This window comes from Acanthaster planci, linkage group LG08 (assembly GCF_054643075.1).
Source record: "Acanthaster planci isolate LZ-2023a linkage group LG08, COTS_SCS, whole genome shotgun sequence".
Taxonomy (NCBI): domain Eukaryota; kingdom Metazoa; phylum Echinodermata; class Asteroidea; order Valvatida; family Acanthasteridae; genus Acanthaster; species Acanthaster planci.
In genome coordinates this window covers 3,385,674-3,401,841 of record NC_141784.1, presented here as the reverse complement: position 1 = coordinate 3,401,841, position 16,168 = coordinate 3,385,674, and the positions used below count along the sequence as shown (strand labels likewise).

General features: G+C 40.4%; 2 protein-coding genes across 5 annotated transcripts in view; both read left to right on the top strand.

The window, feature by feature from the left end:
- Window positions 1–9,091, top strand: part of LOC110976038 (uncharacterized) — a 39,867-nt gene extending 30,776 nt beyond the window's left edge. For 2 of the 4 annotated variants that reach the window (XM_022228980.2, XM_022228982.2), the window contains 4 exons: window positions 1,175–1,239; window positions 4,597–5,250; window positions 6,005–6,800; window positions 7,170–9,091. In XM_022228980.2, coding sequence (XP_022084672.2) covers window positions 1,175–1,239; window positions 4,597–5,250; window positions 6,005–6,800; window positions 7,170–7,240 — 1,586 coding nt within the window. In that variant the 3' untranslated portion in view covers window positions 7,241–9,091. Of the gene's footprint in view, window positions 1–1,171; window positions 1,240–4,596; window positions 5,251–6,004; window positions 6,801–7,169 lie in introns of all 4 variants that reach the window. The other 2 variants (XM_022228979.2, XM_022228981.2) reach the window with 1 other exon arrangement.
- Window positions 9,092–13,300: 4,209 nt separating this feature from the next.
- lmln (leishmanolysin like peptidase) overlaps window positions 13,301–16,168 on the top strand; it is a 32,974-nt gene continuing 30,106 nt past the window's right edge. Inside the window, exon 1 of the mRNA XM_022228990.2 lies at window positions 13,301–13,536. Coding sequence (XP_022084682.2) covers window positions 13,327–13,536 — 210 coding nt within the window. The 5' untranslated portion in view covers window positions 13,301–13,326. The remainder of the gene's footprint in view (window positions 13,537–16,168) is intronic.

Here is a 16,168-nt window from a genome sequence, read left to right as displayed (position 1 = left end):
CGGAGGATTAACGTGTGGAAGTCGTACTTTTTGTTGACGAAAATCATCGTGCTCGGAAATAGCCGCCATATTAGCTCACACCATTATTATCTAGGGGTGATTTGAATTCGCAAAAATTTTCGTTAAAAAAACTTTCCTTAAATAAAATTCAACTTCACACGGATCCAGTTTATTTTGTACTTTACGCCTAACACTCAGGTTTCTATAATTTCAGTTCGCAGTGTTTTTGGTAAAAGAAAATGTCAGTATATTTTTAGCTGCTTTTAGGTTTATCCGTTCATTAATTTAATGGAGACTCCCACAACATCTGCAAACACTACATGTAAGAAATTTGGCGCCTGTTGAGGGATGTGAGGTGCGAAGTGATATTAACTCTATTACGATGGTTGGCCGACCATCGTAATAACAGAGAACAAAATCTTTGTTTTTCTCGAAAACTACAGCATTCTGGGTGGAAATATTTTACAGACTGATTGAGACTGTTGTGTACTGTTTTTCAAATAAGATATTTCAGGATTATGCGGTAGTCCGATTTTCGGGATTTTACCAATGGTGTACACCACCTTTAATCCCCATTCTAAAGTCTTCATGATGGAGATCAATGCTCGTGTCCAGGTGCCAGCGCGTAAGTGATTTACGGAGCCGGCATTATCACTTCCCAGCGGGCATTATCAAATGTTAATACACGGTCTAGTTGCACTTTGTTGAAAAGGGATACAGTAATATAAATTATGATTAAATGCATGCTTTCATCTGCACTAACAAAGCAAATAAAAAGGCAGACACTTTATTCTGGCATCAATCCCGTTTCTTATATTCCAGATTATAGAATATATTCAGGGAACATGATCGAAAATGGTTTCCTTCTTTAACAAAACAAATAAAAAAAGATCTATTAAAGTGCAGTGTCCCATGCGTACTATTTATCAGGATTTCATTTTGATAACGTGGAAATTTCGAGGAGCCTTAAAAGTTGCCAACAAACAGCAAATCTTCTAGAATTCATATTCCACTGATAAGCACAGGTGCTGATATATCGATTTCTTTCAACTACCACGTATTGTTCTTTAATGCATTTTTTAAACGAATTAATAACATGCACAGTCGTCATATGTGTTACTGTAATTATACATCAATATAACTTTACACGTTCTTTTTCTGTTTCAAACAGCAGAGATAGAAAAGGCTGCTGGAGCAAATGAAGATGGAGACAACGATGTTAACGTCCTCACTAAAAGGGTAAGCATATTAAGCGCGTCAAGAGTTCTCGACAAGCTGAAGTACGTCATTAGTTACTGAATGTCAACATGAAGTATGCCCATTATCACTCAAAGTGTTATCATGATCGATATAACATACTGAGAAAGGTGATTTTCTCCCACGTGAAACTGTTTAGCACATGTCACACAGGTGCATCTTCATCTGGGACTCGTCTGATGTTTGATTTATGTAGTGGTTGTTCCCGAGTGTTTGCAGAAAGGGATCATTAATTATCAATGACTTGAAATTAGAAAAAAAATTATAATGAACTGTAAAATCCCGTCTAAAAAACTAACTAACAAATCACATAACCAAACAATAAAACGAAAACGAAAAGACTTAATCCTTGATTATAGTTTCCACGGGATGTACATGTAGCTTTTTGAGGACATGCTAAGATGTGGCTTGAATTGGTCATTGTGGAGTCTGACGCTGTTACAAGTACCGCCCCCTTCGGGTTCTGCAGGCTAGAATAGAAAACTTGAGTTGTCTGAGTCCAACCATTCGTTGTTTGAAGTTAAATGAATCCAACTGCAGGTGTTTTGTCGTTGTTTTGTTTGTGGATCGCAAATGAAAATGATATGATGTTGTTTCTAGATTATAATTACCTTCCACAAGGGGATAGTGCTGCCGTGTCCCCACCCGTGGTTACGCCACCGATTTCTATCCTGATTTCAGTCGACTCCTGATTCCTACCTATAGGCCTAGAACTTACATTTTAGCCGAAGGCACGAAACGAGTTTATTAAGCTTACGGTGAACACAATGTTTATTGACTGGTCTGCCAGATACGTGCTAGCGACCGGTTTTTAATGCCGGCGACTGGATGGTCCCTTTTATTTCCCAAGCCGGTCCCCTCCCCCTCCTAGATGAAGAGGCAGCAGGTGTCCCGGTGGGGCTCGGTGACATTTCCAGCAGTGTCATCGACATCCAGACAATAGTCCTCAGACGACGGCTGTAGCAAGCCGTGGAAATGAACCTTTTCAAGACTTCGGGAATAATTCCGTGTATAAAAGACTTGGACCATGCTAACCAAAAGCCTTCTCAAAGGATGATGTACAGAGTCTCGCCTGTTGTACGTTCAGACAATATCCCCCACTGTGTTTTCTATGAGGGGTTCTAAGAAAAATACTCTTTCAACTTCAAAGTACCTATTGAATAGTTAATTCCTAATGGGCTTCCTTTTATAAGTTATACTTGATGAACAAACCACAAATTTCACTTCAAATTATACTAAAAACCAAGGATGACTTCATATTTCAGCATACAAAGTTGAGAATTTGATTTCTCCTGAGGATTATTTCTCTTTCCAACAGGACTCAAATATAATGCCATTGGTATGATCGGCTACAATTCATTCAACGTCAACAATTTCCATTTTTAATGAACACCGTACATTCGTAATGTAAACAGCATACGGAAAACACTTGATAACACATCTGCATCCAAGCCTCTTCATGCCTTTGTTCTTTTTCGGCTGGATATTTGTAATTCTCTACTGATCAACATTAAATCTTATCAGTTTGACAAACTCCAGCACGCTCTAAATGCAGCTGCTCAAGTCTTATCAAAATCAAATAAATTTGACTACATCTCGCCAGTTCTGCAACATTTAAATTGGTTGTCTTTCCGGGAGCGGGTCGAATTCAAAATTCTCTTGCTAACCTAGAAAATTATTCAAGGATTGAGTTATTTAATTGGCTTCATTACATCCTATGCACCACAACACAACTTGCGCTCGTCACAAAAGAATCTGCTTGACTGCCTAATATGGAAGTAGGTCCTTTTCATCTAATGCACCAGTGCTGTGGAACAACCTTCCAAATGATCTCAGAAAACTGGACTCTCTTGAAACATTTAATTCAAACTTGAAAACTCTTCTGTTTAAGGGTTCTTATTTTGGTAGTTACATCAAGTGACATCAATCTGACTTCACATTCTTTTCTCGCGCCTCGGATTAGTTTTCCAGACAGATGGCGCTTTGATCTAATGTTTGTTTATTATTTTTATTATTTATTACTAACACCAACCAAGTGACATTCTAAATTTTATTTACAGGCAACAGGCGTGCCACAAAGCCACTATTTCTGGTGTGAAACATGAGAGACCTTTGTAGAAATTCACACCGCACTCATCCTGCCAAGCAACATTCACACACAGTAAAAATTCTGGTTTAAACTTAACCTCATTTTTTTTTTACCGATTCTTTCCCTGCACAGTTTTGTTTTGCATATGCACATAAATCAACTCCATTCCCTTACAGACGACCTGTTTTGTGAGAGAAACAACACTCCTTTACCAAAATCAAGGCTATCAGAATGTTCTAAAGACTTAACCAGTGCAGGAATGAAGATAATGCCAAGAGGATAATTATAGATTAATGTCATTGTGCTCCCATAGCTTATTCGAAATGTTGGATAAAGAGTTATATACCTTTTCGAGCTGAATGAAAACACAATTTTTAAAGGTTCTTATCCAACGAGCCCCAATGTTATTACAAACTAATCAAGTACCTTATTCAAGAGTGTACAGTAAATAAAAAGGGATTGGATTCAGCTTCATTGATCCAGAACAAATATCTCGTGAATTAAACCTGGAGCGTGCGCTTACATTGCAGGTATCACGTGATAAAAGCATGCACGGGTCTTTCTAAATCAAATCAGCACATAGGCCACTGCAGTTGAAAGCAAGAGCAGGCACAAACCTGTCAGGAGAAACTGCGCGCTGCATTCTAGTCACGCACTTGTGTTTTCTCCCAAGCGTATTCCAAAGGGTATCAGATTATACCGTCTTAATGATCTTACTCGGGTCAGTTGGTGAAGATTGAGGGCACATCGATCAGTGAATGCCGTCATTAAACAGCAACATGTGATGCAGTTTTCATGATGCGACACGGCCATCACACATCAATATTTCCCTTCCATTCACGCATATCTGTTATAAGTTGCAATTCTGAGATCTCGTATCAGCATCGATATCCGATATATTCAGTTCTGAGGAGTGGAAACAAATCAAATCTAACAAGAGTTTAAAAAAAATAATTTTAATTGAAATCTAAAATCAGTCATAAAAGTGCTCACCAAGCAGTTACGTTGAAAGTGCTAACGTTTTAGAATAAGTATACTACCACCTTTCTTGGGAAGGATGATTTTTTTTTACGTTTGGAAAATATGAACAATCACCAATTTTGGGAATATTTGTTCATCGCTGGTGTGAATACTAAAGCAGGTTTTCTTACATATTGTTTCCAAGGTTCACACCCCGTGTTATTGATTTAAAAAGAATTGGATTTCATTGAGAATTATAGACCTAATCATGGACACTTTGCGTTTCACAGGTTGACGAGGTTGCTGACGTTAACGATCAGCTTGGGGAGGATCTGCGCATGCTCTCAAGAAACGCGCAGCCAGTTAAAGTTGAGATCATGGATACCGATGCTGACGTGACAACTGACCAAGACGACAGCGATAATGACAATAGTTATGGTGACAAGAAAGGAGAAGAGGGTGTCCAGGGGGAAGAAGAAGTAGTTGGAGGTAAAGAAGACGAAGATGATGACGATGATGACGATGACGATGACGATAACGATGATGTGGAGGGGGAACTTCTGAAACAAGGAGATGAGACTGGAAATAAAAGCGGCGACGATGGTTATGAAGAGGAAGACGAAGAGGGCCTTGGCAACGAAGTCATTGATGAAGGGGACGATGACGACGATGCTGAGCAGGAAGTCAACAAAGAGGACAAGGAAGGGGTCGTGGAGCTCAAAGACCAGACAGCCGATGATGACGAAGATGACGACGAAGACGATGACGATGAAGATGCCAACAAAGGTGGCAAAGAGGAAACTGCAGGTGGCGAAATCCAAGATGGCGATGATGATGACGATGACGACAATGATGCGAACGGGGATGAAAAGGAACCCTCAGAGATTGACAAGGAGGAGGCTGAAGAGGAGACAGTGACACTCGTGAGCAAAATCTATAACATGGTGAGTCTAAATAACAAGATCGTCTTCATCATAAAGAAGCATTGTCACACCTCAACTATAGCATATTGTCCGAACTGTAGATCGGACAATGCTAATGTTGGATCGTAACAGCACCACGGACGTCATATTTGAAAGTCTATACTAGCAATTCTCTTGTATCGACTAATCCATCAGCGGCCATCTTACCGTGCCAAATGCAAAGGTGATCGTTGGCTCGCGTCCCGTTGCAACTATTGTTGCTAAAACCGATTTGGTCATTGATAGCAAGCGAGCCTTTGTATTACCTTGTATCTGGCATGTGTATGTTGGCTGAGTAGGGGCGTTGGGAGTCCAGACTTCATATATGACGTCAGCACCAATGCAAATACCACTAACCTGAGTTGATAACGGCATAAGGGGAAACAGCTGAGAATCACCTTTCAAAAATGAAACCTAGGCTCTGTATTTCCGTTTTACACTAAATGTAGTTAAGCACACTTCATGGTGGCTCTTTATCCTAGTTGTCTGAAACAAGGTTCACCTATGGGCTTAATAGGCAAGTTATTGTGACTATGCACCTTCAAGATATTGCGCGTGCGTCTTACGGACCCGATCGGGCACAAAATTCAAAATGCTTGACTTGTTAGCTCCTGATTTGAAAACCAAAGGTCTCTTCTCTTATGGTATGTTTTGGGCAGTGACGTGTTAAAAGTACACAATGGAGTGGCATAATATGTGTGGGATAAATCTTTTCTTTCACCTCTTGATAACTCAGCTGCAGGCACTTGTTACTCAGGAGAAGATAAATGATGGCGGAGATGATGATGACGATGATGCAGAAGCAGACTCCAACGGTCAAAATGAGCTTGGCACGACAGGTGACGGTGACGATGACGACGACGACGACGACGATAATGATGAGGAGGACGAAGATGGAAAATGGATGAACGGGAGCCAAAAGGTTGAGCAACAGGATGATGGCGTCGACGACGGGGACGAAGATGATGACGACAACGGGGACGACGATGAGGCCGAGAACAAAGAGGAAGACACCAACATCATCACCGAAACCCTGGAAAATGACGCTGATGGGGATGACGATGCTGACGACGATGTTGATGACGACACCGACCCCCAGAATGGAGAAGGCACCGACATTATCACCGAGAAGCTGGAGAATGATGGCGACTATGACGGGGATGATGACGATGACGACGACGACGATGACAATGAGGGGAATGTCATTACTGCAAACAAAGAAATCGCAGATGTCGATGATGATGACGGGGATGACGACAATGATGATGACGATGCTGATAATGAGCAAGATGACGTAAAGGAAGAAGAGGATGTCAAAACCTCAAAAACGGACATGGAACAAGAGCTTGAAGAAATAAGCCGCTTGCAAAACGTTGAAGACGCCGCTGAGGAGACTCCTGACGACGACGACGACGACGACGATGATGTCGATGGTGACGCGCTGGATCAGCCAGAGAAAACTGAGGGGGAGAAACAAACGGAAACCGATCTGGAAAAAGAACTACTGGAGGCTCTCGCCAAGACCAAAAATGGTAAAGTTCCCATTGTTACAATTTCATTTCAGCGTTGACCGTATATCTTGTTGTCGGTATGTAGGAAATAATACAGACCGAATTTTGGTACAGTTCTGCACTACCTGCGAAAACGCTACTCGTACAAACCTTTGAATACAGGAGAATTGGACAGACTTGGAAAAAGATATCCTTAGTCTCAGGCCATGTGTGCAGAAGTTATCCATAAATGTGTTGTGGTGTGATCATTCTACAACACGCAAATACATGTTCCATGATGCATATAAATTGTTTTCAGTATTGATCAGTACAATATTTCAGTATTTTGCCAGTAACATAAGGTTTTACAGAAATAAATAAAAACAACCTATTTGGCTATTTCCACCACAGATCAAGATGTGGTAGACGAAGATGACTTCATCGGGCAGCTGCAGCACGTGGCAGACAAATCCACCAGATAATGTTTTCAACGGCGCCACCTATAGCGGCTAGATGGGGATGTCCCTCATCGGCTATACCTTTGAAATCATTCAAATCAAGGAGATAATAATACCAACTCAGAAAATTTGAAGTCGGGAACAGGGAGTTCAACTTAAGTTTGATATTTCAATGTGTGTTTCAAAGTGTTAATTCGATTTCAGCGGTATGAAGGGCCTTGTTATACGGCTCATATTCCCGCACCAAATACAAATTAATGGCATTCGTGAGTTCATTCGCCACTTGTAAAAATGTAACATAAGGAGAATATGCTATAAATAGTTGAACACCGCCCTGCTTTAGTTTCGTTGAATTGGTATGTCCAGATAATGACCATACTAGAATTCTTTATCGGTAATTTCTACGCACTACAACTCTGGCTTGTCACTCTTTGGATCACTTTTTTTCCCTACAAAACAGAACTTTGTAATCATCTTGGACGAGTATGTGCAATTGGGCCATGCAGTGTTCTTGTGCTATGATGGATTGACATGACTGTCCATTTGTAAACTAATTACTTAAAATTTGATATTATACAGGTGTTTATGACTTCTTGGTTGAAAGTTCTCGCAAAGTTTAACCATTCACGAGTGATCATTAAATTGCACATTCGACGCACCTACCACCAAGCACTGTTGCCGTGTTAATCGCAATAATGTAAATATTTTCCAGTATATTTGGTCCCTTTTCGTACATTCTGTGGGGTCTTAGCTCTGAAAGTTGTCCCTTTATAAACGTTTCTTATTTTTATACTTTCATAGTGCCCTCTTGTAGCTTTGTGCATTCTTAAAAACTGAAAAAGCAAAATGGCCATTGAACGAGGTGATGAAGCTTCAAACTGTAAATTTAAAAGAAAAAGTGTTTTTGTGTCATAAGCTGAAGTTCGATACAAAGTCAATACAAAGTTTGGATGAAGTTTTTAATATAAATTTCAAAAGGGTCCGGTTTGTTTTGTGCCATTTTATCATACTATCTCTGTTTTCTCCGCAACCTTTAATGCACTAACTGAAGGCCGGTTCAAAATTGGCGCGAAAACGAACATAAAGGTAAGTTTGTGACGTCAGCTCAAATATTCGCGCTGCAAAGTTCACAAAAGTCGAGCACATTTTAACTCGAGCCAAATTTCGCCGCAAATCTTTCGTGACATCAATTCGCTTCGCTTTCACGCTCGCCCGTAGTAGGATCTGGCCTTTAAGGGACTCCTCAAAATGCATGTATTCTCATTAAGAACATTACATTTTTCTACGCATTAAATTTTATTGCCTTCAAGGACAGATTATTTACATGTAATTAATGATACTGGCAGTCTTAGACTTAGCAGCTGAGAAATACAGAGCTTTCGGTTTTCGTTCCTGAAAAATTAATACTTTATTAATCATTACATAAAGTCATGTGACTCTTAATTCGGATGTGACATTTTGGGAAAGAGGGAAGTTGTTTGTTTCAAAGTACTATCAAGTATATCAAATAAAATTGTAAGGATGACAGAAGTCAAGACGGCCGGGCTTCAATTGGTAATCTCGTTGATTGAACCATTGATGTTTCCTGGAAGAACGTTACGAACTTTATTGCATTGTGGAATAGGATATGGCAATTTGTGTTCAGTAAACCTTTGTTCATAATAAATAGTTGGATTTCCTTTTCCCGTGGACTGTTCTTATTTTTCCTATAATGAAATGACTTTCCCTTTGGCTAAATCGTCTTTCATACTTAGGTGTTATACCTTCAAAGGCTTGCTTTAATTTGTGTCACCTGAGTTCTCTTTAAGTCAAATTTTGGGAGAAGAAATGTAAAAAAAAAATCGAATAAAATATTTGATGTATTGCGTGTAGTAACTGCTGTGTGCTTCGAAGCTTGTTATTTTTTTCATTTTAGAAAACAGTATGGCCTAATTCGAGAAGACACCATAACTACGGTGGACCGCAGCCACGAGTACATGTCAGTTTGAAGCGCGTTGTGCATTTGACAAATCACGACATCCTATTGTTGGTCGAAGAGGCATGCACGTGTACCGCCTTTCCACGAGCGTTGTGCCATGCAATTACGGCTTCTAATCATTCTGGTCGGTGTATTACACCATAAAACGAGCCGAATTCCCTTACTGCCATTTTAAGCGTCACATCGTCGTGCCGTCGCGTCGCATCGTTGCATCTTCACATCATTGCAGTTGTTGCATCGTCCCGCCGTCGCGTCGCATCGTCGCGCCGTCGCATGGTCGTGCCGTCGCATCGTTGTATTTGCAATCTGTAGGCCTGTTCATTTTTTTAGAAAGATTCAGAAAGATTCTGCTAGGATCGAAACGTCAGGCCCTCCATATTTTGAGATTCGTATTTCAGGTCATGTAGTCATCAAGCAGTTTCCAGCACTTTTGTATTACATATCTTTGGAAGACATTTTTAACTCATGGACAATTTCATGTTTTGTTAAGGAGGACACCTTTTATTTCTTGGTCCTAGAGCCGCCGATGAGAAGCTATGAAAAAAAAAATATTTTTTTGCATGTTCTCGGACTCGCCGCTCTGAAAAATTGATGAAATAGATTTAAAATGAAATTTTTATTTTCTTTATTTTTAATCTGTCTTTTCATTTCCAAAATATTTTTTTCTTCCTCCGCTCTTAAATGTGGCAACTGACATTTTGAGGAACTAAATATATATACATACTTTTTTTCGCCCTCCACTCTAAATGTTCTTGCCTAAAAACTCGAGGACCAAGAAATTAAAAAAGTCTGGCCTGAGGAACATTCCTCTCAAGCACTTGTGGGAGCAACATTCATTCAATAACTGGAATGCACACCGTGTCAAATCTCCAGAATGCCACAAATTTCAGGATAGGTATAATCTGCTCCAAAATAACGGTACTGAGACCAGCTCATCTGCTGACAATTATGCCAAGGTGAATAGTTAAATCATATGCAAATTTTGAGAAATCATTGAACGTGAAGTGGGGGAAAGTTACATGACAAACTAATTCATAAAATCGAAGTAATGGACTGCTCAGGAACTGTTACATGAGTAAGGGAGTGGAAAATGGCATCATGTACAGTACTAGAGAAGGTCGTTTATTTTGGAAAGAAGAAATAACTGAACCGTATCAACTGTTGATGTCGACATCACTGTTCCTTCTGCAACATTTGAGTTTTAATGATTTAAAGGGAAAATGCCGGCCAGACCCATGCAATCCAAGTAACTGGGTACTCCCTCCCCCCAGCATTTTTAGGGTTTTATCTGTATAACATCATACACAAAAGAGTACCACAAACAGAGCAAAATTAATGTATAATTTTCAGGGAAATGGAAAGCACCCTGCATTGAAGTTGGTAGGATAGGCACCGAAAAACTTCATGCATGAAGTCATAAAAGGATACTGTCCAGTTTCCAGCGCAAGGGCTCATTAGTTGCGAATCTCATAAAGTTGCGTTCATCTTTTTCAAGCAAAACTAGTTCTAGCAAGAAAAATACTAAAAAGACTCCATAAATTGTATACATCGCAAGAGACTTGCAATACCTTCTCCACAACGTGAGAAATTGCGCGAATTTTTATAAATCGTTGAACAGATAGAATTGCAACAGGTAGAATCGATATCATCAAGTCTGTGGCTGCCATCAAAACAGCGCCATCTACAAAATACCGAAAAAAATCACAGAAATGTTGAATCGACGATGCGACGACGATGCGACGGCACGACGCAACTATGTGCCGCTGACGGCTTATGTGGCTACAGACTCAACCAACAACCCCACATATGCAACGCGTAGAATGGTAGTAATGGAATTCCATATAAAACGAAACGAAAATATAAAGATTCACGCGTGACTTAATTAAGGGTTTTTATGTTAAAGATCCCATGATGGCAGTAGTGTAAATCAGTGCTAGAAATTAGGGGGAGGGTAGGTAAAGCTGGGGGGGTGACTCACTGGCCATGGAAATTTGAAAAGCGAGGCGGGGGTATGATCATTGTGTACTCTATATAGGGGGCGATGTTCATGGTAAAGATGTACATCTGTAATGTGTATCAAATTCATGTAGGATTTTACATTGTAATGGAACATTTATGGCTTTGTAAAATTGTTTCCCCTGTTTAGTAACATAGCAAACATTTTAGTCGTTGGGAAATCCTAAAAGTTCTTCTCAATCCGCTTAACATTATTTTGCTCATCACATAAAGGGTGTGTGTGTGGTGGTGGTGGTGGGTAATTCAATAGCCCCCCCCCGGGGTGTGGGGTTGGTTATACGTCCATCCCCCACCTGGGATTTATACCCGTGCGTGATGGAAATGAGAAGCGTTCTATAGAGTACTGCAGTATAACGATTTTGTAATGATGAATAAAGTAGATTTATTTATCTAATCGCCATAGAGCAGATCCCATGCGGGACCAAAGCCCACCCCCCAAAAGAGCCCAGTTTTTCTTAAAACACATTTTCATTCCTTTCGAGGTGTGAAAACACCAAGAATTTAGCCCAAACACTTGAAGACGACAGAGATCGCATGAATATTACTTCTCAACTTCTTTGCCTCTTCACAATACAGGAAATCCCCCCCCCAGAAAAGATATAACGATTTTAGTTCCACTTTTGCATAACCCGTGAAAGCCATTCCAACAGCTTTATTTTCCTGCTTCATTTGAGAGGTGAGATCCATAGAGGGGAAGCATTCCGATGGATGGGAGATATACGAATCCATGCAAAGCCACCTGGCTATATAATTCTGCATCCATGTTCGGATCCAAAATGGCCACTTGTCGCGAAAACTTCGGAATAATTTTTATATTCGATGATGGTGATTCAGTTCCATTACACACATTGACTTTAACGACTAGTCACTCTTCAGTTTGGTTAATTTAAAGATTTACAGCAATCCCCGGCCAACCAAGAACTGATCTCCAGCAATGAATCTAAAACAGCGACTGTAACTGGGACAACAAAGGCGGCACCAAAAAAACTGAAAAAGTGAGGAACTCGAATAGTGATGCATAATGGGTAAATCTGTCCGCGATACTTACTGACAATGACAACATAACCCAAAAATCAACTTGGAAATCGGTAAGGAAAGTTTTGGCCATGTAGATTCTGAAATTCTTGGAAACGGGAATGAATTTTTGGTGACAGTGGCGACTATTAGACCTAGATGTATATGAATTTAGTTTCGATCCGAGATGTTAGGGTCTGAGAATCAGACCACTTTCATGTACGAAACATAATTTTTCTCCCTAAAAATAAAGTCTTAATTAGTACAATGCAATTGTGTTCGAACATCCAGGGTCAACAGAGGGCGGTGTGCAGCTTCTTGAACAAGTTTATTTAGATGCCCGTGGTACGGTCAAGAAGTGAAATTTCAAATTTTTCGGGACATTTCGTAAACAGGTTTTATGATAGATGTCTGTAGATGTCGATAGGTAGATTTTCAGTATTTCAGCAAAATATGTTTTGGAAGTAAAAGGTTCCTTGTTATCAAGATGTATTTTTTTTTTTTTTTGCGTTGGGGAGATGTTAATTATATATAACGGGTTTGCCCTTACCCAACGTATATTTATAAGCACTGTATGCTCAGTGCTTGCCCGAGAACTTGCGAAAAAAACCTCACAAGCTTACTCGGGTGGGACTCGAACCCACGACCTCCTGCTTACTAGTGCAGATGTCTTAACCACTCGACCACCGAGCTTGCCGGGGTCGGCTGGCCGGTCCGAGTCAAATGAAGCAAATATACGTTGGGTAAGGGCAAACCCGTTATATATAATTAAGGTTCCTTGTTAGTTAATTTTTTGAACTAGGCCTTATATCTTTGAAATCCGTTTTTGAATGACACTTTATCAAAGCTGTTGAAGCATGTGTACATGCGGGTTTTTTTTTTATTGATAATTGTTATCATAGAAACGGGGTGATTTGGATGGTCACAAACATGCTTACTCATTTCTGAGGGTTTCCCTGGGCCCATTTGGTTACGTTTTATGCTATTGTTGTTATAATTATTTTTGTTTTGTTCCGGCGGGAGCTGGGTGCCAGTAGAGGGCGGCGTGCAGCGTTGCCAGCGCTGTCTCTCTTCGAGCTTCCGCGTACGCATACGTACGTACATGTACCTGGTACATGGTACGTACGATCTTGGCTGGCGCTTCAAAGCTGTCATTTCAGTTAAATATGATAGAGAAATTATAAGTGTGTTTTTCGGGGGTACGTTTGGGTCCGAAAATATGGGGACACTCGTTGTTTTTCTTTCTCATTTGTATATTTTCGGCGTGGTAACAGCGAATGTTTGCGTCAATCGACCGCCAGCTCGCAGTGAGGTGAGATATTTAATTTTTGCCAGTGTGTTACTTTTTAGGCCTACAATACACGGGCTTTTTTGTAAACATGTAGGTACGTTAGGCCAACCCCCATGGGGTCCGTTCGTGGAAGTGCGGCGGACGACGGGCCCCAGGGGTAAGTTGCTCATGTGGGATACACTTTGCTAGAAGTACATGTACAGTACAGTAGGCCAACTTCACATGTTGAAGAAGTTGACAAATGCTATCCCCTTAAGTCGCGTAACTCAGTCTTGACTTTCTATATTAATAAAAGAAATGGGTTGATTTTTTTTTGATCCCTCCATTTCTTGCTGTTTCTGTTATTCTGACAAACAACAGTAATGACAAAAGATGGCGGTGCAACCTCGGGCCATAATGTTTTCATAGTTTTGCTGACCGGTCCTTCTTTTTGTATAGAATGTTAATTGGGAGAAAATTAGCCCCACTAGTGTGGCACGGACTCTCACTCCCGATCCATCCTTAGCCACACATCTGTATACGCAATTTCGTGTAGGCGTATTGAACATTTCGGCACACCCACTTATCATCGTGGGCGCAATTTCTTTTGCACACGAAAATGATTCTTGACTTTTTCGTTTTCTAAAAACCATTTATTGAATGATTTCACTCACGTTATTCTAGTATTTTCCAGTCTTTTTGCCTTTATCCATTCAATCTAACAGGTTCGCTCTCTCAGTTGCCATCTTTAAAATAAGGTCATTGAACAATACGTCACTTGACCCCTCATCGTCTCGACGGCTGTTCCATGTCAAGACATCTAAACTGCTGCCAAAGTTTTGGAAGAGCCCATTGGTACATGCAGTATCTTATCCCCCAGTCCATTTATTACATATGTCTTGACATGGAACAGCTGTCAAGACTTTTTGGTGTTCGGGGGGGAAGGGGGAGGCAAATTCAAAAGCGAATGCAGCTTCAGGCTCATTCATCATGATGTTGGGAGAGAGAGAAAAAATGTCAAAAGCCTGACTCACCGGTCGCAATATCCTTGCTTTTATTTTGTGGTGTTATTCTCTTCCAAAGGGTTTTGGTCATAATATTTGATAACTATACAGTTTACTTTCTTTCCTACTCACCTACCGGTGTGAAACACTGTATTCTTTGGAAAAAAAATTCCATCCGGGCCAGTTGCCCCCCTGCCCCCTCACTAGACACGCCACTGCACCATCGCCACGTTTTCCTCAACCTCATCCTCAGTGGTTACTTGATTTCCAGTTAAACTGGTCTCTATTCGCTACAGGACCCAGCCTTTGTGCATTTTGCTATGCACCATATGGGAAGAAAATTGCAATTGGGATCCTGATGACCAGTCAATACATGTATTTCCAATTCGGCTTCCAAAAGAGAGTAGCCTACCTATAGGTTCATGTACGTACATGTATCTGTGTATAGGCACACTGCTCAACATCAGGGGGACGAGGTTGCTCCCCTTGCCCGCTTCGATCAATCCATAATATTTCCGAGTCCAAAAGTTAAGAAGTTTCTGTTCTATTATAGGAATGGGGTGCCCAGTACACCAATCCCAAGAACTTCCCCCCGGCCTTGCGTATTTCAACGATACTGTCAATTTCTTTTATTGTGCAAAGATTGAGCAATGACACAGATTGACCAAATGTGCCTTGGCCCCATAATGCAATATAAAATTACTACAAAATATATGTACTTATGCGGTTATGCCTGCAGTAGAGATGCGGCAGATTCATGCACACAGGATTGCGAAAGAATTCTCTACTGCCACTAACTTCTCCCGACAGTGACCTAGTGTTAGTTTTAGCCATTTGAAAGCAATAAATTGTCCTGAAAAGTCAAATTTAGCCATGAAAATATTAAGGTACCGGTATTCACCTAGAGAACAGGATACACTCGAACCTTGTTAATAAGAACACTGTTAAAACAAGATTCTGCTTATAACAAGGAAATTGTTAGGTCTTGATCCTTCTTTTTTCATTGTTTTCATTCCTGATAAGGTTCCTGTAATAATAAGGTACATGGAATTTGTCAGGTCTGAAGGTTCAACTGTATGTATTTCAAACCAGTCTCATTGGGTTTGTGCCCAGGCTGTCAAACAGCAATCCCAGGATTTCTTTCCTGGGATTAAATTGTGAAAGTGAATAGAAACCTTTTTTTACTTGTACCTGTACATTAATTATCCAACATGCCAAAAAAACCTACCTGAAAAATTGGAAGTCAACTGCAGAGCTCTTTGTACTCAAAAGCCCCCTTCGACACCCACATTATGCATGTTACATACGTAAATATGTACATGCATACAGTGTTTGGTACCTGGATGTCCCTTGTATGTACATACATGTGCACTGTAGTCAGTAGTAACTTACAGCACATGTACAGTACAGTGCATGCACCACATGCACATTGTACAGGGTATTTTATTTTTTTTTGCTGTGCATTAAATCTTTCGGCGGAAAGAGTAATTAGGCCTGCAGCTTGCATGTGTGTCAGTGGTCATCTTCCAGCTGATCTCAGCAGGTGCACTGTAACCTGTGCCTACATACATGTATTTACATGTATTGATACATGTATGTAAACTGTGGAAATGTAATTGTGCATTGTGCATGTTATGAACAAGTGCTGGTTTAATTTACTTGCAGCAAGG